This window comes from Periophthalmus magnuspinnatus, chromosome 14 (assembly GCF_009829125.3).
Source record: "Periophthalmus magnuspinnatus isolate fPerMag1 chromosome 14, fPerMag1.2.pri, whole genome shotgun sequence".
NCBI classification, from domain to species: domain Eukaryota; kingdom Metazoa; phylum Chordata; class Actinopteri; order Gobiiformes; family Gobiidae; genus Periophthalmus; species Periophthalmus magnuspinnatus.
Window position 1 is genome coordinate 24,332,762 of NC_047139.1, and position 22,363 is coordinate 24,355,124.

The 22,363-nt window shown below is 41.2% G+C and overlaps 2 protein-coding genes across 2 annotated transcripts; both read right to left on the reverse strand.

Annotated features, from left to right (window-relative positions):
- Positions 1 to 153: 153 nt before the first annotated feature.
- On the reverse strand, positions 154 to 16,679 carry trpv1 (transient receptor potential cation channel, subfamily V, member 1). Its single transcript, XM_033977795.2, has 16 exons — positions 16,497 to 16,679; positions 14,981 to 15,168; positions 14,254 to 14,420; positions 14,017 to 14,169; positions 13,803 to 13,940; positions 5,919 to 6,217; positions 4,972 to 5,148; positions 4,568 to 4,723; positions 4,405 to 4,500; positions 4,273 to 4,343; positions 3,744 to 3,909; positions 3,400 to 3,466; positions 2,993 to 3,330; positions 2,232 to 2,353; positions 731 to 855; positions 154 to 410 (listed from the first exon to the last, which is right to left on the reverse strand). Exons 2-16 carry the CDS (start codon positions 15,160 to 15,162, stop codon positions 337 to 339), a joined length of 2,331 nt encoding a protein of 776 aa, XP_033833686.1. The 5' UTR covers positions 15,163 to 15,168; positions 16,497 to 16,679; the 3' UTR covers positions 154 to 336.
- A 1,203-nt stretch (positions 16,680 to 17,882) lies between these two features.
- On the reverse strand, positions 17,883 to 22,112 carry shpk (sedoheptulokinase). The gene is made up of 7 exons (XM_033977883.2): positions 21,932 to 22,112; positions 21,703 to 21,844; positions 20,448 to 20,622; positions 20,210 to 20,362; positions 19,547 to 19,722; positions 19,111 to 19,311; positions 17,883 to 18,472 (listed from the first exon to the last, which is right to left on the reverse strand). Exons 1-7 carry the CDS (start codon positions 22,067 to 22,069, stop codon positions 18,075 to 18,077), a joined length of 1,383 nt encoding a protein of 460 aa, XP_033833774.1. The 5' UTR covers positions 22,070 to 22,112; the 3' UTR covers positions 17,883 to 18,074.
- Positions 22,113 to 22,363: the final 251 nt, after the last annotated feature.

Here is a 22,363-nt window from a genome sequence, read left to right on the forward strand (position 1 = left end):
AATCCGTGCCTCCTCTGACACGGATATGGAGGGGACGCCAGGGGCATGAACTGTGGCTTCTGTATGGCTGAGGTTAGGTCGCATCCTGCTCAGGTGAAGATGAGGAAGAAGCGTCTTTCGAAACACCACAAACCCGTGTTTGTTTGTTTTTTTCCTTTATTCCGACAATATAATGCCTTAGAGTCTCAAAAGTCCTTCCCATATGGGCTACTACAGAGAATGCAAAATCAGAAGAAATGCATTTCACTCTTTGGGAGTTTTTTGTAAACTCAGTATATAGTATTATACAATAGTAAACATTATTTCAATGCCTTGTATTGGTTCAGCAAAGACGTGCTAAACTTGAAGCATCTCAGCAGACTGATATCCCTGCAAACTCCGGTCTCGAGAAAAGACTCTCCAGCTCCGCCCTGTGGACAAAAAGATATGAAAAATTTTACATTTAAATACATGTCTACTGTAAAAAGGTATACAATACAGGGTCCACTTTTACATTATTATTACTTCAGAGGCCATTGTTGTTGTTATTTTATTTTACTCTAATATAAACTCATAAGCAATGTAACAGACTCCCACAGCCATGAAATATGGATGTGATGACCTTCAAGAGTGTTTCTAAAGTAACAGTACTGGTAGAGGGAGGTTTTTGAATGGAAATAATGAGGACATTGCATGCCTATATTGTGATGTCCTTGTTAATATAATATCTCCATCCTAAATGTAGGCCTACCTCTGCTTGGTCGAAGTGGTGGTGGTGTATTGGCACTCCGCTCTCTGTCGTACCATCCAGGGTCCTCATTGATTTGTATTTTGACCAGGTTGCTGTTCCATTTGTTCCAGTTGACTTCCTCCACTCTGAGACGACAAGAGGACACATGCTCCAATTACAGAGTGCCGTGGGATGCATCAGTCATCTGTCAGAGCGGCCAAATTAGCAGGGAGCGCGCAAGCGCGCGCTGTGTACTTTGCATGACTGACCCCCGCTCACACACAGACGCTGCACAGCCCACACACCTTTTGTTTACGCTTATTAATTTTTACTCACTGCTGTCTGCTTTCCCCCGGCGTTTAGTGATTGTTGTTTTTGTGACACGGCAGACGAATAGGCCTATTCAAAATTTTAAAAGTGGATTCAACAAAACAATGTCCTTGTCTAGAATTATACAAAATGTACTTAAGGTCAAGCACCATCATCCAAATCCACATCAAAGGCATTTACTGGTTTAGATTTCAAGTGACTTCTACAGTAGAGAGTGAGAATAGACTTGTTTTAAAAGTCCACTATGTAACTTTTCTGGTGAAGCGTCTGCCACCTGCTTGTTTCCATGGATATGTTATGAGTTTGCTTGGAATGTCCAACAAAAACTTAAAACGTAAACATATATGTATCTCCCTGGAGACTAACAAATGAAGCTACTAAGCCAGGGTCAGAGCTGTGGGGAGAGAATCCTGATCACAATAAGAATATATGTTTTTTATAACATGGATACATTCACTGTCATATAGTGGAACATTTCAATCACCAGAAAAGCTACTTAGAGCACGTACTAATTCATTTGGCTTTATATTCACTCATTCAATTCATTCATTCAATTCATTTGGCTTTTATAATTTACTGCACACACAAGTAAAACACAAGATACACAAGTGTTTAAATTATTATTTAAATAAGTTTAGAAGTTTCTAGAACAATATAGACTTATAATAATAATACTTATAATTTGTGTTCTGTGAAATATAATTAAATGCTAATAAAATTCTATATAAGCTATAATACACCAGTAGATGGAGCCAAAACCTACTGAACTGCTTCATCAGCATTCAACTTCTTTCAATTTTTCAAAAATTCATATAAACTTCTTGTTGTTAGTTTGCAGTCACTTTAAGACAAATGTTGATAGGTAATGAAAGTGTGTTATGATTCGTATGATTTAACATATGTTTACAGTGACTACTTCATCTGCTCCGGTTACTCTGTCACCATTTCCTTTTTTTAAAAATGTGATTTTTAAATTTCACATAGCAAATAAAATGTGACTCAAATTAGTTTTCATGTGTGAAAGCAACAGCACAGACATGGTCTGAAAGAGGCCTGCGTTGCATTTAGAAAAAAAATCTGAAAAAAAGTCTTTGTGACAAAAATCAAATGGTCACATTTGGATAAAGAAGTCAGATTTGACCTGTAGTGTTAATGCAGCCTAACTGTATATGTGATATGTGTAGTGCCAAACCTAAAGCAGCGGCGTCTGTCGTCTCCCAGAGCAGTGCCCAAGTTCTTGTCCATTCCACAGCGGAACCTCTTCTTCAGACAGTAGGGCAGCCTCTTCTCCATGTCCAGGATGGTCATAGCCCTCTGAAAGCACATGCAAATCTAAGGTAACTTCAGTACATATTTAACTAGGGCTACAACCAACAATTGTTTTGCTTATCAACATTTAGAAAAGATTAGCTTTTGATGTGATTAAAATGTGAATAAAAACAAGACTCTTCATCCATCAAGCTCATGTATGCATGTGGTGTGTGAGTGAAAGCGCTGGTCAGGTCCAGCCTCACTTCGGTCAGTTTAGCCCAGGTCAGCTGTGGCTAGAAGAGTGGCTTTCTGCCACTGAGTGAAGGGAATGGATGAATAATGTATGAAACTGTAAAGCGACTTAGATGCTACATAAGACTAATGGATTATTATTGTCATTGCTTTCTTTTATGTAGCTGAAAACAACTTTCCAATAAAAAAAAAAAAATGCTTTTCTGTCACCATAGAGGCAAAAAAGGACACCACCAAGCTAAGTTATAGGGTAGATATCTGTGGAGGAGTGAGGTAAGAATGCCTGTTTTTCAATGCATTTTTTAGCTATAAAAACACTTTAAATAAACATAAGATGGCTTTATGTCATGTTATACTAACCTATAAAACATTCCTGCTAGAGTAATAACATCTTTATGGGAAAAGACCCTCCACCAGAAAAGTTACACATTGCAGCTTTAAGTTACTGACCTGCAGCTTCCATATACTGGTGGTCTCCAGTGTGAGCTTCTCCACAGTGCGGTTCATGAGAGCAATGAGCATGTTGAGCAGCAGGATGTAGGTGAGGATGATGTAACCGATCAGCAGAACGTAGAACACCTCTTTATACTGATAATGCTCCGTGAACTCCATGTCCCCCATCCCAATAGTGAACTTAAATAGCTCCAGTGTTGTGTATGAAATGTTCCTAAAGGTGGGTTTGACACAGGTATACCCGTCTTCAACAGAGTGAGTAGTATATCCGAAGCGCCCTCTTGTGGTGTTCTTTACAGGGGCAGGAGGAGGTTCAATGAGGAGGGTGACCACAGCTAAAACAAGAGGCACTGTGTTAGTGTGTTTATAGATATTAAGAAACAATGTATATGGAAATGAATTACCTGCAGAAAAGCCAAAGAGAAACACGACATAGACAAAGAGAAACCGCAGAATATCACTGAGAATCATCTACAAAGACAGAGCAGAGATGTACCATGAGATAGTAATGTGCAATAGACAATACGCAAAATCTGAATGTGGTCCATGGGCAAACACAGCTTGTTGATTTTCAATACTTTAGACAACCCTAGTATACCATCTATGATTAAAACTATTAAAAATGACCTAAAAATAGACAGAAACAAGGGTATAAAGTTACATCTGTGGTCTTTATGGTCCACATTAATGATGCATTAATAAAATATTGTCCAGTATTGAATGATAAGTGATGTGGGACGTGTAGTACCTTCTGTATCATGACGCTGTAGATGCCCATGTGCTTGTCTCCTCTGGAGTAGTAGAGCAGGTTGACCCAGCTCAGAGCCAAACACAGCACCAAGAAGCCCAGATACTCCTGTCTCTTCCCGACATATAGCATCGCAGCAGCCAGGAACAGCAAGGCCTGGCAGAAACTACACCAAACATACAGGTGTGTTACAAATATGGGCAGGGAATCTGACATGACAAGACCAAAACAAGGCTACTCATTTAGAGTGATGCTTGTTTAACAGTGCATCATCATTACTATAGCACATACTGCATTTGTGATGATAACTACCCACTAATTTTGAAGTACTTTTTAGTACAAAAAAAAATTAAGACAAATTTGTTGGAAAATGGAAAGGTATATACTACATTTGTGATGGTAATACTGATAAAAAAAATACATGACATTAGACATTAAAAAGACATTATATAATAAATTTGTATCAGTAAACAGTGCAACTGAACCATTAAACCATAGGCAGATAATTTGCCAGTGTAACACTACTTACAAAAGAATGTCGTAATATCCATCAATAAGCAATGTTTCTAACTTTGGCCGCTTCCTTTTCATTTCTATAATCTATAAAATAAAAATATTTAAGCACTTTCATTAATACATGAATAAAACTATCATCACTTACCGCTGTAACAAAGAAAAATAAGTTTGCTAGTGCTATCAGCAGTTGGCCTGCCACATAAAGGTATCCTAAAGGTGTGTGCTCAACAGGAAACGGAGGCTGCAAGTACATAGAATTATTATTGTCTCATTATGAGCCTTTTCTGTTACAAAATACTCTTTCTTACATTGTTGTCCTTCTTATTATAAGCCACAATGGTGAAAATCAGCAAGTATAGCAGATAGACCAGAAAATTAAAGAAAAATATGCCTCCAGCAAATCTCTTCCACTTCTCGTCGAGCAGGTGATTTAAAGGCTCAGTTTCCAGCATCTCGTGACGATTCTGAGAAGATGAACCAAATCATTAATACATTTTGGAAAAAAGACATGTAATAGGAAAATGTGTCTAACTGAAACAGACAGAATACTTTTTTCATCTATGCATGTCAAATTGTGATGGAAAATGTTGTATATTTGGTGCAAAATAAAATGAGAAAATTATATTGTCTTAGAATATCTGAATAACTACTGTATATTATATGTGCATATTATGACTAGTGATCATCTTCATGTTCAAGTATTAATACTAACTGGAATGCTATTGCCGTAGACCAGTATCTCCAGCACAGACTTCTTTTCCAGGGAGTCCACAGAATTCAGGTCGTAGAGGGAACTTTGCACCGGACCATAAACCCACTCAGTGAATTTTCGGGACAAGTGTTTGGTGTGAGGTTCATGAAACTCTCGTTTCAGAATGTGGGAGAAAAGCTGCAACACGCAATCAATGGTTAAGTACAGTCTAAATTATAATGAGATTTGCAGTGATGTAGGGTTAAAGAGACAGAGGTGAGGAGTTGAGAGAGAGGGAGAGATAGAAAGAAAGGTTTTGGCAATTTTGTATGATAGATTTCTAAGGCAGTGTCACATTAGGATTAAGTACACTGCTAATTATACTTTGAATATGTTTTGGGGATAAAGTCTGAAAGGTTAAATTGGTTTTGACTTTTGAAGAAGTGACAGAGAAAATAGATATATGTAGATCAGTATAATACAGTTTGGGTTACAGTGGGTTAATAGAAATGGGTTCACTGACTTCCTGTTCAAAACTGCTGTACTGAGAGTTTCAGTTCACTTCACCATTACAAGAGAGGAGCAGATGTTTTTATGTTTTCATTGTTAAAAAATGGCTGTTTAACTCATGCATGACCTGATTTTTTTTTAAATAATTGTAGTTGAGTGTAGAGAAGTGGGCAGAGATAGGTGATAGATGAAAACAGAAATTTTCAATCCTCAAATATAGGACAAAACAGAGTTACTGAAATATGCATGAATCAACAACTTTGAGCAAACTAATGATAATAATAACATAAAAGTCGATTTTACATACTGTGTCGTGTAAACAATACCAAAGAGGAGAATTAAGCATGTAGAGAAAGCCTGAATCAGTTTGACAGATCAGGATGCATGGATAAGATGTGAACAGATGATTAGAAGATTGGAGGTTAATAGAGGTCATTGGTAAATACTACACAATTTACCCCTATCTTTCCGGTCTTGGCAGCCATTTTGAGAGGCGTGAGCCTGTTGTGGTTCTCTATATCCTCCAGTTTGACTTTGGACTGCAGGCTGGCTGTAGTCCTGAGGATGCGGTCATACATGCTGGTGATGAACTCTGTGTTTGCTTCAGAGTTATCGGCGATAGTGACCAGAGCATGCAGCACTGTGTTTCCATGAGAATCCACCTCTTTAGGATCGACCTTTTTGTACTCGTTCAGCATCAGAAAGTCCACCATCTCAGGCTGGTTGGTGCAGGCTGCCAGGGAAAGGGGCAGTTCACCTGAGAATGGAAAGGGCTAGACTGTGATTTATTGTATTGTATTGTGGTTTATGGAGATGATAAATTAATGATTGTACTCCACTCAGAACCTTTCTATTCATCTTTACTGCAAAACTTTTGTTTGTGTTACATCAAATGACGTCAAATTTGGCCAGGTTGTGTTTTTCGTGATATATTTCGTTTCTATGATTTATTTTTCCCGTAGAAACTGCCTTTAATCAAAACACTCATATCTGTGGTTATTTTTCATCCTTTGGTGTTGAAAACTCTTCAGATGTGATCTATGGAAAAATAAATGGAAATGACAAAATATATGAAAGCATCACAGATTGGATACAGATTGGGGTGTCAAACTCATTTTCACTGAGGGCTACATCAGCAAAATGGTTGCCCTCAAAGGGCCAGATGTAACTGTAAGGCGGTATAAATGTAACTAAAAGTAACCAAATGTAATGTAAAATAAATGTAACTACTTTTTAACTTACTGAATAACTGTTTCTGTATTTATTACTTACTCAAGTTACAAATATGGCATATGCATTTGCATAGGTGGATAAATATGTTTAACTGCATATGTTCTGATAAACTGACTTTGAAAAACTCTGTATCTGGTCTGAGGCAGTTGCTCACCTTCAGCACTGCTTTAAAAATGCACCCTTTGAAAAAGACTTATTAAAGCTAGTTTCACTGCTGCATGTTTTTTGGTTGTGGCTTTTGTGGACATATTCTGCTGTGATTGCAGTTTTCCTTTTAATTCTTGGACAATCTGTTGTTTTGTTGTTTGCATACTTACTTCCATGTTTAGTGTCAAACTTTCCTTTTAATTTACCTTCTAGGCCAGATAAATAGCGTGGTGGGCCACATTTGGCCCGTGGGCCTTGAGTTTGACACATGTGTATTAGAGCATAAAGATGCTTTCATTAAATAATAACAACAGATAAATTAAAGGTATAAAAAATTTGGCTAAAATACCAGCTATATTCTATGTTCTAGGAGCTACTCTAGCGATTCTTCTCTTGTTAACTAAAGATAATGGAATTATGTAAATTTCCAATATAAAAAGTGAATGGGGATTATTACATCTACTTACTTCAATTACTTATTTCAACAGAACTTAAAAGGAAAGGGTTTTTGTTTTTTGTTTTTTTGCATCTTTTTGGAAGATGGCGCCGGGGTTGCTGGCTCGCCGCTTGGCTCTGCATGGTTTTATATGTTTTATATTGATTTTAACTACTTTTAAGAGGACCGTCAACTCACTGCTGGTGTATGATCGTCAAGAGTTGTTAAACATTGGAAAAAACTTTGGTGCATGTTCAATCTATGAAGCGAATAAGTCCAAGTCCTTCTACCTGGCTGACGTGCCCGACTGTCTCCTCCGGGTCAACGCGCCTCCACCAAGGAAGCGTAAACGCCGTGGAATACGAGCTGGGCGGCTTGTGAAGCTGAAGGCATGGCTGGCACTTTCTCCCGGCAGGGTGTGGTCCTCCTCATTTCCACAGGAATACACGAGTTGTCTTCGCCGGTATTTCGCGAGACGCATGCCTGCTCCGGTCGGCGCTTGACTGCTTCCCATCGTCGGGCAGCTAGAGGAGGTCTACGCGCTGCGCCCGAGCCGCTCCTCTTTTCGCCGGGCTTCAGGTGTGTCCCCCGGTAATCTCCGGTCGTTGAGCCGGGCTGCCCCAGCGGCTGATGAGCCTGTGGCTCCAACAAAGTGTGCGCTGCTGAATGCGCGATCTATCGTGAACAAGACGTTTGTCCTGCAGGATTTCTTCAAGTTGCGCTGTTTGGATATACTGTTTTTAACTGGGGCGGGTGCAGAGAGATCCGGGCGGCAGTCGAAGGCGGGGACCTCGACGACCGGATCTCCGGACATGGAGACTAGCTCTGGGGACGTGGAACGTCACCTCGCTGGGGGGGAAGGAGCCTGAGCTTGTGCGGGAGGTTGAGCGTTACCGGCTAGATATAGTCGGCCTCACCTCCACGCACAGCTCGGGCTCTGGAACCCAACTTCTTGAGAGGGGTTGGACTCTCCATTTCTCTGGCGTTGCCCGCGGGGAGCAGCGGCGAGCTGGTGTGGGCTTGCTCATTGCCCCACAGCTCAGCCGCTGCGTGTTGGGGTTCACTCCGGTGAACGAGAGGGTCGCGTCCCTGCGCCTTCGGGTCGGGGACAGGTCTCTCACTGTTGTGTCGGCCTACGGGCCAAACAGCAGTGCAGAGTACCCGACCTTCTTGGAGTCCCTGGGAGGGGTACTAGACAGTGCACCAACCGGGGACTCCGTTGTTCTCCTGGGGGACTTCAACGCCCATGTGGGTAATGACAGTGACACTTGGAGGGGCGTGATTGGGAGGAACGGCCTCCCCGATCTGAACCCGAGCGGTGTTTTGTTATTGGACTTCTGTGCTAGTCACAGTTTGTCCATAACAAACACCATGTTCGAGCACAAGGGTGTCCATCGGTGCACGTGGCACCAGGACACCCTAGGTCGGAGGTCGATGATCGACTTTGTTGTCGTGTCATCTGACCTCCGACCACGTGTCTTGGACACTCGGGTGAAGAGAGGGGCTGAGCTGTCAACTGATCACCACCTGGTGGTGAGTTGGATCCGCTGGCGGAGGAGGAAGCCGGACAGACCTGGCAGGCCCAAGCGCATTGTGAGGGTCTGCTGGGAACGTCTGGCGGAGCCCTCTGTCAGAGGGGTCTTCAACTCCCACCTCCGGGAGAGCTTCTCCCTGATCCCGGGGGAGGTTGGAGACATGGACTCCGAGTGGGCCATGTTCTCCACCTCTATTGTCGATGCGGCTGCTCGTAGCTGTGGTCGTAAGGTCTGTGGTGCTTGTCGCGGCGGCAATCCCCGAACCCGATGGTGGACACCGGAAGTAAGGGATGCCGTCAAGCTGAAGAAGGAGTCCTATCGAGCCTTGTTGGCTCGTGGGACTCCTGAGGCAGCTGATGAGTACCGGCGGGCCAAGCGTGCCGCGGCTCAGGCAGTCACAGAGGCAAAAACTCAGGGTTGGGAGGAGTTCGGGGAGGCCATGGAGAAGGACTATCGGACGGCCTCAAAGAGATTCTGGCAAACCGTCCGACGCCTCAGGAGGGGGAAGCAGTGCTTCACCAACACTGTTTACAGTGCGGGTGGAGAGCTGCTGACCTCGACTGGGGATGTTGTCGGGCGGTGGAAGGAATACTTTGAGGATCTCCTCAATCCCACTGTCACGTCTTCCGAGGAGGAAGCAGAAACTGGGGACCCAGAGGCGGACTCGTCCATCACCCTGGCTGAAGTCACTGAGGTGGTTGGCAAGCTCCTCGGTGGCAAGGCTCCGGGGGTGGACGAGATCCGTCCTGAGTACCTCAAGTCTCTGGATGTTGTGGGGCTGTCTTGGCTGACACGTCTCTGCAACATCGCGTGGCGGTCGGGGACAGTACCTGTGGAATGGCAGACCGGGGTGGTGGTCCCTCTGTATAAGAAGGGGGACCGGAGGGTGTGTTCCAATTACAGGGGAATCACACTCCTCAGCCTTCCCGGTAAGGTCTATTCCAGGGTACTGGAGAGGAGAATCCGACCGATAGTCGAACCTCGGATTCAGGAGGAGCAGTGTGGTTTTCGTCCTGGTCGTGGAACACTGGACCAGCTCTATACTCTCCATCGGGTCCTCGAGGGCTCATGGGAGTATGCCCAACCAGTCCACATGTGTTTTGTGGATCTGGAGAAGGCATTCGACCGTGTCCCTCGTGGTGTCCTTTGGGGGGTGCTCTGGGAGTATGGGGTCCGGGGCTCTTTGCTAAGGGCTGTCCGGTCCCTGTATGATCGGAGCAGGAGCTGTGTTCGCATTGCCGGCAGTAAGTCAGACCTGTTCCCGGTGCATGTTGGATTCCGCCAGGGCTGCCCTTTGTCACTGGTTCTGTTCATTATATTTATGGACAGAATTTCTAGGCGCAGCCAGGGGCCGGAGGGGGTCTGGTTTGGGAACCACAGGATTTCATCTCTGCTGTTTGCAGATGATGTTGTCCTGATGGCTTCTTCGAGCCAGGACCTGCAGCAGGCACTGGGGCGGTTTGCAGCCGAGTGTGAAGCGGCTGGGATGAGAATCAGCTCCTCCAAATCCGAGGCCATGGTTCTCGACCGGAAAAAGGTGGTTTGCTCTCTCCGGGTGGGTGGTGAGTCTCTGCCCCATGTGAAGGAGTTCAAGTATCTCGGGGTCTTGTTCACGAGTGAGGGAAGGATGGAGCGGGAGATTGACAGGTGGATCGGTGCAGCGTCTGCAGTGATGCGGTCGCTGTATCGGTCCGTTGTGGTAAAGAAGGAGCTGAGCCGGAAGGCGAAGCTCTCGATTTACCGGTCAATCTACGTTCCTACCCTCACCTATGGTCATGAGCTCTGGGTAATGACCGAAAGGACAAGATCGCGGATACAAGCGGCTGAAATGGGTTTCCTCCGCAGAGTGGCTTAGGGATAGGGTGAGGAGCTCGGTCACACGGGAGGAGCTCGGAGTAGAGCCGCTGCTCCTACACGTTGAGAGGAACCAGCTGAGGTGGCTCGGGCATCTGCTCAGGATGCCTCCTGGACGCCTCCCTAGGGAGGTGTTCTGGGCATGTCCCACCGCTGCGACAGACAGATCCAGTGTTGTGCGCTGTGATTTACAGACTGCCTAAGCACAACAAAGACTTTATTAAAGAACTTTCTGATTTTATGGCTTTGATGTCCTCTCAGTATGATCGGATTTTAATAGTTGGGGATTTGAATGTGCATGTCTGTTGTCCTACAAAACCTATGGTCAACGAGTTTTTAGACTTTATTTATGCTTTTAATTTGACACAACATGTCACTGGCCCCACGCACACGCACAGACACACTTTAGACCTTGTGTTGTCTTTTGGTTTTCACGTTGACAATGTTTCTGTTGGGAATGCTGTTTGTTCTGATCATTGTCCAGTAATGTTTGATTTTACCTGTTGTAATGACACGCCGCTGCCTGCTTCTGTGCGTAAAAGCCGACTTATCAAGTCAGACACAGCCGCTGCCTTTTCTCCTCTTTTTACGGCATCTTTGTTAACATGCCCCACCTCCGCATACATGGATGCGGATCAACTAATGAATGTATTTCTGTCCACTTGTACTTGTGTCTTGGACGATGTAGCCCCCTTGAAAGGCTTGCGTCCAAAATCAAAACAAGAGCCCTGGCTTAATGAAACCATGCGCGCAGCACGACGTGAGTGCCGTAAAGCTGAGCGCAAGTGGAAAGATAATAAATTGGAGGTGAATTATCAAATACTCAAATGCAGCTGGAAAAACTATCAGCGTGTTGTTAAAGCTGAGTTTTTATCAGAACTCGTTTTAAGTAATTGCAGTCAACCCCGTGTTCTTTTTAAAACAATTGGTTCTGTTCTTAACCCTAATCCATCCACTACACTGGAGATGACGCGGGACACTTGTGAAAAATTCCTGTCTTTTTTTAATAGTAAGGTTGAGGATATTAGAGCTAATTTATCTACTCTGTCTCTTTCTTCCAACCTCACCATAACAACTCACTGCTCAAATGTTTTTAGTCAGTTTGAGCCAGTGTCTTTGTCTGTGCTTACAGGGAGAGTGAATAAACTTAAACCATCCTCCTGTCCCACAGACCCAGTCCCACCTTGGTTCTTTAAAGAGGTTCGAGGAACTATTGGAAATTTTGTTTGTCAACGGCAGTCTGTATTCTGGTGTTGTTCCTTCTTTTTGTAAAAAAGCTGTTGTTGAGCCTTTGATCAAAAAACCTGGTCTTGACCCTACAATTTTATCTAATTATCGACCAATTTCTAAACTCCCTTTAGTGTCGAAAATTTTAGAAAAAACTGTCATTGCACAGCTGCAGCCTTTCCTAGATGCAAACAGAACTTTGGACACTTTCCAGTCAGGCTATAAAGCGTTTCACAGCACAGAGTCTGCACTTTTAAAGGTTTTAAATTACCTGTTTTTAATGACAGACTCTGGTAATTCTGCCATTTTACTGCTTTTAGACCTGACTGCAGCTTTTGACACAGTTGACCACTCAACTCTTTTAAACCGTCTTGAATATTGTGTGGGTGTCAGGGGGACTGCCCTGGACTGGTTTAGGTCGTACCTAACAGGGCGGTCCTTCACAGTCAGGCTGGGGGACTCTACCTCATCCTTCACCCCACTTGTGAGCGGAGTCCCCCAAGGTTCAATTCTGGGGCCTATTCTTTTTGCACTTTATCTTCTCCCGCTTGCGGACATTTTTAAAAGACATGGCCTTTTATATCATTTTTACGCAGATGATTGCCAGATTTATTTACCGATTTCTAAAAAAGACAACTGCTCCCTGACACCCCTACTCGACTGTCTATGTGACGTCAAGGCTTGGTTGGCCCAAAACTTTTTAAAATTGAATGAAGCAAAGACCGAGGTTATACTGTTTGGCTCTGGCAGTACCCTCACGGATGTGGGACCGCTTCAAAATTATGTGCGTCCCACAGTCACCAACCTTGGCGTCACCATAGACAGCGATTTTAAATTTGACAAGCATATTAATGGCGTTTTAAAATCTAGTTTTTATCATCTGCGGCTTTTATCCAAAGTCAAACCGTTTTTATCTTTTAAACTTTTTGAACAAGTCGTGCACGCTTTTATTTCTTCGCGCCTGGACTACTGCAATGCACTTTATTCTGGCATTTCGCAAAACTCGCTTTACCGACTGCAGTTAGTCCAAAACTCTGCTGCACGACTTTTAACAGGAACCAAAAAACACGATCATATCACACCAATTCTTGCATCTTTGCACTGGCTTCCTGTTAATTTTAGAGTTGATTTTAAGATTTTATTGTTTGTTTTTAAAGCTTTGAATGGTCTGGCCCCAGATTACATCTCGGACCTCATCAAAATTTACACCGTGCGCGCTCTGAGGTCTGAGGGCCAGCTCCAGCTCGTGGTCCCTAAGACCAGACTTAAAACCAGAGGGGACAGGGCCTTTTCTGTGGTTGGACCTAAACTGTGGAACGCCCTGCCCCCCCACGTTCAAACAGCTCCCACTGTAGAGTGTTTTAAGTCTCGTCTTAAGACCCACTTTTATTCTCTGGCTTTTAACACCGCGTGAGTTGTGTGGTCCTCTGTGTTTTTTTTATTTATTTTTATGTGTTTTATTGATTTTATGTACAGTTAGTTATTAGTCAAATTAAATGAGCACCTATTTATTTTTGATTGTTGTTCCTTTTTATTTTATGTCACTTTGTCTCTGTGCAGCACTTCGGAAACAATTTGTTTATGAAATGTGCTATATAAATAAAGTGGATTGGATTGGATTGGATATATGCAATACACTTTGCGAGACCAGAAGACACCATTACAAACAGACTTATCAGTAATATAAAATAAAACCCCAGTGAGGCGCTGCACATATGAAAAATAATCAAAAGAAAAAAATTGCATCTATAGTGGTAGTTTTTGACAAAGTTTTTGACAATGTTTGGTGATGTTTGTTACCCTGGTACTACGTCCCTGGTTTATGTTTAACAAACACATTTTTCCACAGTGTAACTCACAGTCTGTGGTCACATGAGGCCTGTGTCATTAGTCTTGTGATGGATACTCACCAAAGTAGAAGTTAGGTCCGTCATGTGGCTGGAAGAACTTCCCACAGGCTTTAGCATGAACATCAGCTCCTTTACTGACCAGCAGCTGCACATAAGACAAACTCCTCCGCTCAATGGCAATATGCAGGGCTGTTTGGCCTGCCAGAGATCATAGATTATTGAACTGTTTGCAAGATAAAATCCATTACACGTTACTAGTTTTAAAACGGCTTACCTTTATAGTAGCTGTTTGTGTAGGCTGCATTCACAAACTTATGGATGTCACCCAACTTTTCAGAGATATCGATTAAAAGCTCCACTGTTAAGTTTTGACCATCTCTGAGGTGTAGAAGCGCTTTCATAAGAGATGTTTTCCCATATGATTGATCTGTGGAATATAAGCCACAGTTAATGCAGACACACACACACACACTTAAGGCCTATTACCAGTGCAATATAGTAGTTTACATACACAGATCGTCCGAGAGCCTCATCATCCTCTGTCGAAGGTACTGGTGTAGTCCATCCAATTGGCTTACATCACCACTGGCCACCGCCTCAAACAGCCTCTCTCTGGTGAACCTTTGGCTCTGTCTGTTGTTACTGTCATCACTATTATTGGTCATTTTTGGCATTCCCCTACAAACATATAGTGTAAACTCCAATAGGACTGCGAGATATATCGCACACAAATCTAAATAGCAATTAGACTTTACACAAATGGCTGCAGTTTTTTAACTACCATTATTTCCTCCACAAATAGCACAATTATGTCTTAGGGTACATTCACAATTGCACAATCACCACATTAAAATTGGGACTAAAGCTGGAACTAAACCTGGACTAAACCAAGGGATCAGAATGGGACCAAACTAAACCAAAGAATCAAACTGGGCTCAAACCTGAACCAAAGAGGACAAGTGTGAGTGTGCCCTTATACTGTGTAAAACAGCTTACCCTATTCTGAAATGTAATTCTTCTGTTACTTTGTCAGTTAATTTTTAAAATGTGCTGTTTGAACAGAATCCTATTATTGAAACATAAATCACAAATCAAACCGCAATGTCTGTCAGGAAATTTGCAATTTGATATTTTTCCCTAATGGTTCAGACTTAGCCTCCAAATGGTTGAACCACTGCTCAGACTAATACAGATATAAAACCCACAGAATGGTATTATTGGTACATGGGTTTGCTTACACAAATCTAATTTTGGATTTGAGTGGATCCATTTTCTCCTCGTAGTCTGTGTCCATAGGAGCTTTGGGAGATTTTCTCGACGACCCAGACTCATCTTTATTCTGAGCTCTATGTTCAGCTCTCTCCTTCTCTGTTCTGTCGTCTACTTCCAGCTGGAATCCAAACATCTCAGTCTTGCTCATCTTGAACTAGAGGGAAACAAGAAACAACATAATGAACAAGATAACTATGTTGGGGTGAATATTATTGACAAAAAATTAATATGTTGATATTTTTTGCATTATCTCGATGACAGTATTTTAATAATGCATCAGGAATGTGCTAAAATGTGCCTGTAAATGTGCTGGCTGAGGTTCAAGTATCACACAAAACATGAATGGACCAAAAGTTAACCACAAAAGAGCAGAAATATCACTTTGTACCCTTATATAACCAATATAAAGGTAACAACTATAGCGGGATGGGTAGATGGGTTTATATTTAGATGCCTATAAACGTAAACCATAAATCAATATATCAGTGCACAAAATGAGACATGCACTATGATATCAAACATGTGATGAATCAAATTTAAATTACTCAGCATAATATGTGTAATTCCTAAATCCTTTGAGGAGCTACTTGGAAAAGGGGTAGAGAGCAGGTTGGAGACCTCTGCACTAGACATTTATGCTCATTTTACTCAGCTCTTTTTGCTGTAATTTTTAATTGTTTTATTTAAGACAACAATTTCAATATATCATCCACCCCTACTATGTACTATATGTAATTATAGCTTTCACAGTGTGTTATCAATTGCTTAATTATACTGTTGTGTCTAATGAAATTCCCTCAGAGGATTGTCCCATATTCAGTCTACTGTAGGTCAGTGATCTCTGAGGGGTAAGAGCACATATTTTCAGACATGTGATTTTCAGAGATGCTGACAAACAAAGATGTTTATTTATAAGAGGATGCCTATGACAGCGGTTCACAGTCTTCAGGCAGGAAAGTCCTAATGTTATCATTTTAACACAAACCATATAGAGCATTTACTACCAACTACCTTGAAAAATTTTGCTTAAGATGGATTTTCATATTTTATATTTTTAGTTTTGAGCTGAGTTTCCTCTTTTAGAAATGGGAAATTAGTGACTCACTGACCACTGTCTGTCTTCTGTCTTTCTTAATAAGCCCAGACATAATAAGATGTAATTATATTTTATGATAGAATACTAGATATAAACAACACAGCAAACAGAAAAAAACACATATGCAATCAGCTCTTTGTTGCTCGAGTGGACACAGTGACATCTTGTCCTGATTTATAATTTATAACTATTGATTTACAATCTGTGCATGTTGTTTAAACTAAAATAAAACACTGTTGAACAGGAAATCAGAATGCATTTGTTACCAATACAATGATTAAAGATTAGGCAGAGCAAACTAGCCAAACAACCCAGAGGTAGCAACAAACATGAACACAATACAAATGAACACATTTCAGAGAGACCAAAACAATCTATAGACTCACCCGAGGTCAGCTTTGCTCCACAAAATTGAAATCCTGTCATACGTTCGTCACTGAGAGTAGCCGTAGATATGCAATAGTCCAGTAGAGCTGTGTCCTTGGTGAGATGCTGGTTGAACCTAACACTTCTGAGAAGAGAAGCAGCAGAACAGATAGGGTGACCCGCCCTAGAGAATATCAGAGCACATTACTGTGCTCTGAGTGCTTAAAAGGATCCTTATTGACCACCGTAGCAAGACCAAGTGTCTATGTCTTTATGTTACAGGAAATAAAGTGATTAAAGAATACCTCATAACATGTAATTCATCCAAAATTTTTAACTTTAACAATTTTTTTTGTTCAACATGTAACTATTTCTAAAAGTAGAATAATTTTTAATATAATCCTGTTTCCTATTTCCTATTTATTTATTTTTGTTTTCCTTTATTTCAAGCAGTATTGACCCAGTAAGAACTGCAAGTTTCACTGTATTGTGTTTTCCTGTTATCATCTCATGACTAAAGTTGTGGTTGCATGGTTTCTGTCTATCAGTATGCCATGCAGATATAAGCAGTTAGTGATGGTTTCCTCTGAGCAGCACTTCCTTTTCAAACAGCAGATGTTTCTCCAAAACAGATGCAAGAGACTTAGTACAGGATCATAAGCCAAACATTGCCTAACATGCTCAGAAATATCAACTGCTAAATATTAAAAATTAACCGCATAGCCTATGAATAAAAACTAGTGCTACAGAAATGAATGGTGACACAAATAGATCAAGAGGTGAGAAAATCAATTGTAACTTTGTACTGAAGTCTTCATTAGTTCTTTATGATAGTTATTTCAGATGATAATGTTTATGTAAATGTTACTTAAAGGCCTAGTATAATTTGGTTTAACATGTTGATACGGCTTTAAGAAGCACAGGATCTCAGCGTTGCTCTATTCCCCCTGAGCTTCCCCAACAAAAGCGGTAATGAAATAGTGGCACTGCCAACACTGTGGGCACCTCTGTTATAAAGCTGTATGTGAATCGCCTTTAGTGGCGTTTTCCTTCATTGGCAGTAATTTCAAAAAACAATAGGTGCACTATGCAACTTTTCTGGTGGGGGGGTCCTTCACCTCTTTGTCTATTTGGAAATGGTATTGCTTATTGCTGGTGTATGTTTTTAGCAATTTATTACATTACAAGTGTTTTTATTACTCAAAAATACTTGGAAAAAGATGTATTCACAGTGGGTGCAGGGCCACCTCTGCTCACATCAGACTTGTAACTTGGCCTGGTGGTCTGTCCTGGTTGTTTCCATGGAGATAGATAAGTTTGATACCATACTGTTTAATATTCTAGGCAAAGAAATAAATTGAGACAAGCAGGTATCAGCCACATAACAAATAAATAACATAGTGCACCTTTATTTCTTGCATAATTTAACATTTTAATCTATGAGTGTGCAAGTTAATATGTTTTATGGTTTCATTATGTTCACATATTGCTAGATTTTTGGTATTGTGATAACGCCAACTTAAATTATGCAATTTAATACAGCATTTTAATAATACCAATGATACTAATAATGATTAATATCTTGTAATTTCAGCTGCTCAAAGTCTGTCACAGAGCACCATGGCCACGCCCACTGCAGAGTCAGTGTTCTGTCTGTACTCAATGATCAACTGTGAAAAGGCCCTCTCCACTTCCTGTCTGAGCACCTGGTTACAAGCCAGAGCTGTGCCACTGCCTACTACCCTGGTGACCCCCACTTTGTGAAGATAGGCGGCTGGCATCATGGAGGTGAGGTTACTGATGATGCCATTGCAGAGTGCTCGTGTCACATGACCCAGAGAAAGGTTGGAGGGGGAGATGTGGGTCACTTGTCCCAAAAGGAGGGGGCTGTGTCGCTCTCCGAGGATGGTGGGAAGCACATTCAAGTCACTGGTATCTTGGGTTAGGGCATATCCAATTAGCTTCTCATATATGGAGGACTTGGGCATCTCTGCTCCTATCAAAGAAGTGGCATACAGTTGGTTTGTATTGGTTTTAATTACATAACCATTTATATACAATCCATTACAAAGTTGGCTTGGTTTGGAAATGAGGAGTTAATTGTATAAAAAACATGCCTGATTAATGTATAGGTCTGTCACAATAATTACCATATTGACTTTTCATTCAATAATATTTTTAGTGGTGAATAATATTTAGAGGTCAATAGTGGTCAATAGTTTGTTGGCACTAGTGGCGAACTTATATGGCTTATAATAGATAACTAGTTACTTAACTACTTTATTTATTGCTCACGTTTTTTTTTACAATATTGTACATTATAAAAGGGTTCACTAGGGTTATCCTGCCTTACGGTTATTGTGCAATTGCCAAAAAGTGGCCTTCAATGTTCTTGTTTATTATGGTATTTTCACTTGCAATACATCACATTCAAAAAGGCCTAGGCTAAATTATTCTTATTTTGCACGGTCATATTGCCATTCACCTTTAAAATAAGTACTTTTGAGCTTTTTACAACTTTCTTTGATCTTGTACATGTTTTCTGTACATAGTGTTAAGTGTTTTTTTGTTTATGTTATGTTGTATTTTGGTTTTAAGAAGACAAATATTTAAAATCATCAGTATGCATCTTACCTAGTTCACTCATCCACTTCATGAGCATGTCAACAAACATGGCTACAACATTCCCTCCATTGAGTGATGCAGCTACAGCCAGATACGATGAATCAAAATACGGGAAATAGGAGATGGGTGAGTTTGTTTGCGGGGAACTTGGAGGTGTAAAGCCAAGAGGCATAGCATGGCTCAGTTGGGCTGATGTACTGATGTTAAGAACTGTAAATTTAGGATAAAATATGTAAGAAAATGAACACAGTGTTACAACAATACAAAAAGAGCTTGTGGTTCCGTTTTAGTTCCAGTTAGTTTTTACTTTGCTGATGTAGTGTAGTACATTAATGGCTCTAGGGTACTTATAGGACACAACAAGAGAGTGCAGTGCATAGATAAGTAATGGCATATGATGATTGACCATAATAGGTTAGAGCACTTAATGTGGTCTCTCGTTCACCTGCATCTGTGCTTGTGTTCATGCAGGAGTAGACCGAGCACTGAAAGTCCCCCAGAGCAGCTCCTACAGGGGTCCCAGCACTAATACCATGCCAGTCCATGCATGTGTTCCCCGCCAGTACCCCAGACGGTACACACTCAGGGAGCAAGCGTGTAGGGAAGCCGGCAGACTCCAAACTACAACATGCACATAAACGTTAGACAACAATTTGTTCAAGCAAAGTAAGCATTAAAAAAGCAATCAGGAAGTAATGTTAATCTCTAAAAGGAAATTAATACTGATTTTGATATTTCATGTAAATACGAAATAAATACTCTATATAAATGCTAAATAAATACAGTACTGTATTTAATGTCTTGTCTATGTGTGTATGTGTGTTGATATTTAGAGGAGTATATACTGCTACTGCTACTAATGAGTTCCCCCATTAATATAAAGCATTTATTAAGTTTTTATTTACACTTATCAGAGCTTATTATATGCTCAATTCTGGTCAATAACATTTAATTGATTTGTCAAAGTAGCTAAAAGATCAATAAGCCTAGGATCTATGTGGCTTTGACTAGGCACATGGTCATAATAAAGCATAACATTATGACCACCATGATAGACAAGAGACCTAAACGTCTGTAGAGCTTTTTGACAAGCAGATCTTTCACATACATTTCGAGGTTCCACTGGTTGTTTGAGGTGTTGAAGTAACCCCAGCTGCCTGCATTCTGAGGCGTCATCACACATCTTTCTAAACCACACAACATGGACACCACGTAGTCCTGGATAGTCCCAGCAGCTGTAAACTCCTCTAGAAATGTGGGTCTGAAAAAAACCCAATAATAATTAATGCAATCAAATTTTGTTTTTAATTTAATTTGCAATCTGGAGATGAACTTAGTCAACTGACCTATGTTTGAGGAACCAGAAAATAGTGACACACCCAAAGCCAGTGGCCAAACTAAGATGTGAATTTGGTTTTGGAAGAGTGGAAAGAAAATCATTGTTACTGCGCTGGTCCTGCCAGGTGATCAGCTGACTGGTGTTTTTGGCAATGAAGCAGTTTCTGCTGGACCAGTCACAACCTGCAAGATGGAAATCCACACTAAGAGTAAGTACAATACAACTTATAAAACAGTAGAGGGCAGTATTCAATTGCTAATGTACAGCAGCGTACAACTGCCAAATCTGTACTCAGTATATGTAATCTGTAATCAGCAGTATCACATTTTTACGTGATACTATCATGAAATTACGCAATCTCACAATGATATGATTTTCACAAATACATAATAGTTTCATGTTAAGACGTGATGAAAAATTATCTTTAAATTACGATATGTTAAATGAAGAACAGCATGAATGGAAGATCTATTCACTTTTGCGCATTTGTATGGAAAGACATAGGCTATGTCCCTCATGTTGGCATGACTTTTCCCACCCACTGTAGTAGTAGGCTAGTACTAGTACTACCTATATGTCTAAATGTCAAGGCAGCATCACAAATGATAAGAGCTGTAAACTACCTGTGGTCGTCCACATCCAGGTCCGTGGCTGAGTGAACTCATCTCAGAGCTATCCCCCCCCCCCCCCCAGATTGTGGTATGTACCCATAGTCTACAGCTGTGCACACAGCAAGAAGCAGCTCTCTCACAAATGTCTACACTTTCAGTAAATAAATCATATATTTAATAGCATCTACTCAAGCAGCTTCTGTATTCTAAATCTGATCCAGACAATCTGTTTTATGCTCTTCTGCTGCCACTGTCATGCAGTAATCTATCCCCTGTGGGTAAAGGTGAGCCAGACACTTGTGCTGAGTGGTTGGAGTGGGATGGAGCATGTGGTCAGGCATATGAACTGCACGGTCTACAATGTCTATCTAGTCTACCTATTTGCAGATTTGCTTTTGCACCGTACCCGGTGCTTAATGTAATTTCGTGAAGTACAGATTTGGCAGCTTTACATTGCCGCAGTAACGACCCATTGACCTGCAATAAACCTGATAATAATCACGTAATGCTCCCCATAAAAGGCGAGCATGTCATTTTCCAGTGGTGTATCTTTGTCGACATTCAATTTTTTATATACATAAAAATTAAAGGGAAATGGCACATAAACAATTATAGGCCTAAATACCCAATGAATGTAGCTCCACCTCTTACCACTCCGAGCTTTCCAAAACAAAACCCCGTGCATCTGCCCTGAGAGACCAATGCGTAGCACATGTTTTAACTTGTCAGCGGGCAGTTTTTGGATGCACTGGTTCAAGGTGTCTATTATTCTACCAGTATCCTGCTCATTTGCCTGAAGAGAGATTAACAGCATAAATATTAGATACTATTAGATATTTATACATGAAGTGAAGTAAGCTACAGTGTGAAGTGAGCTCACCTTGATGTCACTGCTGTCTATTATATCAGATGAAGTTTGCATAGAATAACTCGCCACCACAACTCTGGTGCCAGATTCTAATAAAACAGCTTTAACAGAGGTGGTCCCCAAGTCTATACCAAGAATATACGGAGACATGACGGCCAATGAAACTGCAAAGTGTCTGTTTACATCGATTTCTGTGCACCACCATCAAAAGGAGCAAAGTCAACGATGCGCTCAATTGCAATAGGAAATCATTCATGTTCCTGTGTTGACCCCAGAGCATTGACTCATAATAATATTTCAGATTCAGATTTATAAGGTTAATTGTTGATTCATTGCAGAGTGACCCTTCAACTACGATACTGTGTATGCCCTGCTTCTTATATTAAACTATACCAAAAACCGCGTAGGTGATCGTAAACAAACTTATTTTTTCCTACGCTCTCT

Coding starts and splice junctions, on each gene's coding strand:
- trpv1 (XM_033977795.2), bottom strand. CDS start 15,162: ATGAGCAAGACTGAGATGTTTGGATTCCAGCTGGAAGTAGACGACAGA. Junction 13,941..14,016: donor CACAAACAGCTACTATAAAG/GTAAGCCGTTTT, acceptor GATCTCTGGCAG/GCCAAACAGCCCTGCATATT. Junction 3,467..3,743: donor ACAGCGTCATGATACAGAAG/GTACTACACGTC, acceptor CTGTCTTTGTAG/ATGATTCTCAGTGATATTCT.
- shpk (XM_033977883.2), bottom strand. CDS start 22,069: ATGTCTCCGTATATTCTTGGTATAGACTTGGGGACCACCTCTGTTAAA. Junction 20,623..21,702: donor GTTTTGGAAAGCTCGGAGTG/GTAAGAGGTGGA, acceptor TCCATCTTGCAG/GTTGTGACTGGTCCAGCAGA. Junction 18,473..19,110: donor GAAGTGGATGAGTGAACTAG/GTAAGATGCATA, acceptor CTTCTTTGATAG/GAGCAGAGATGCCCAAGTCC.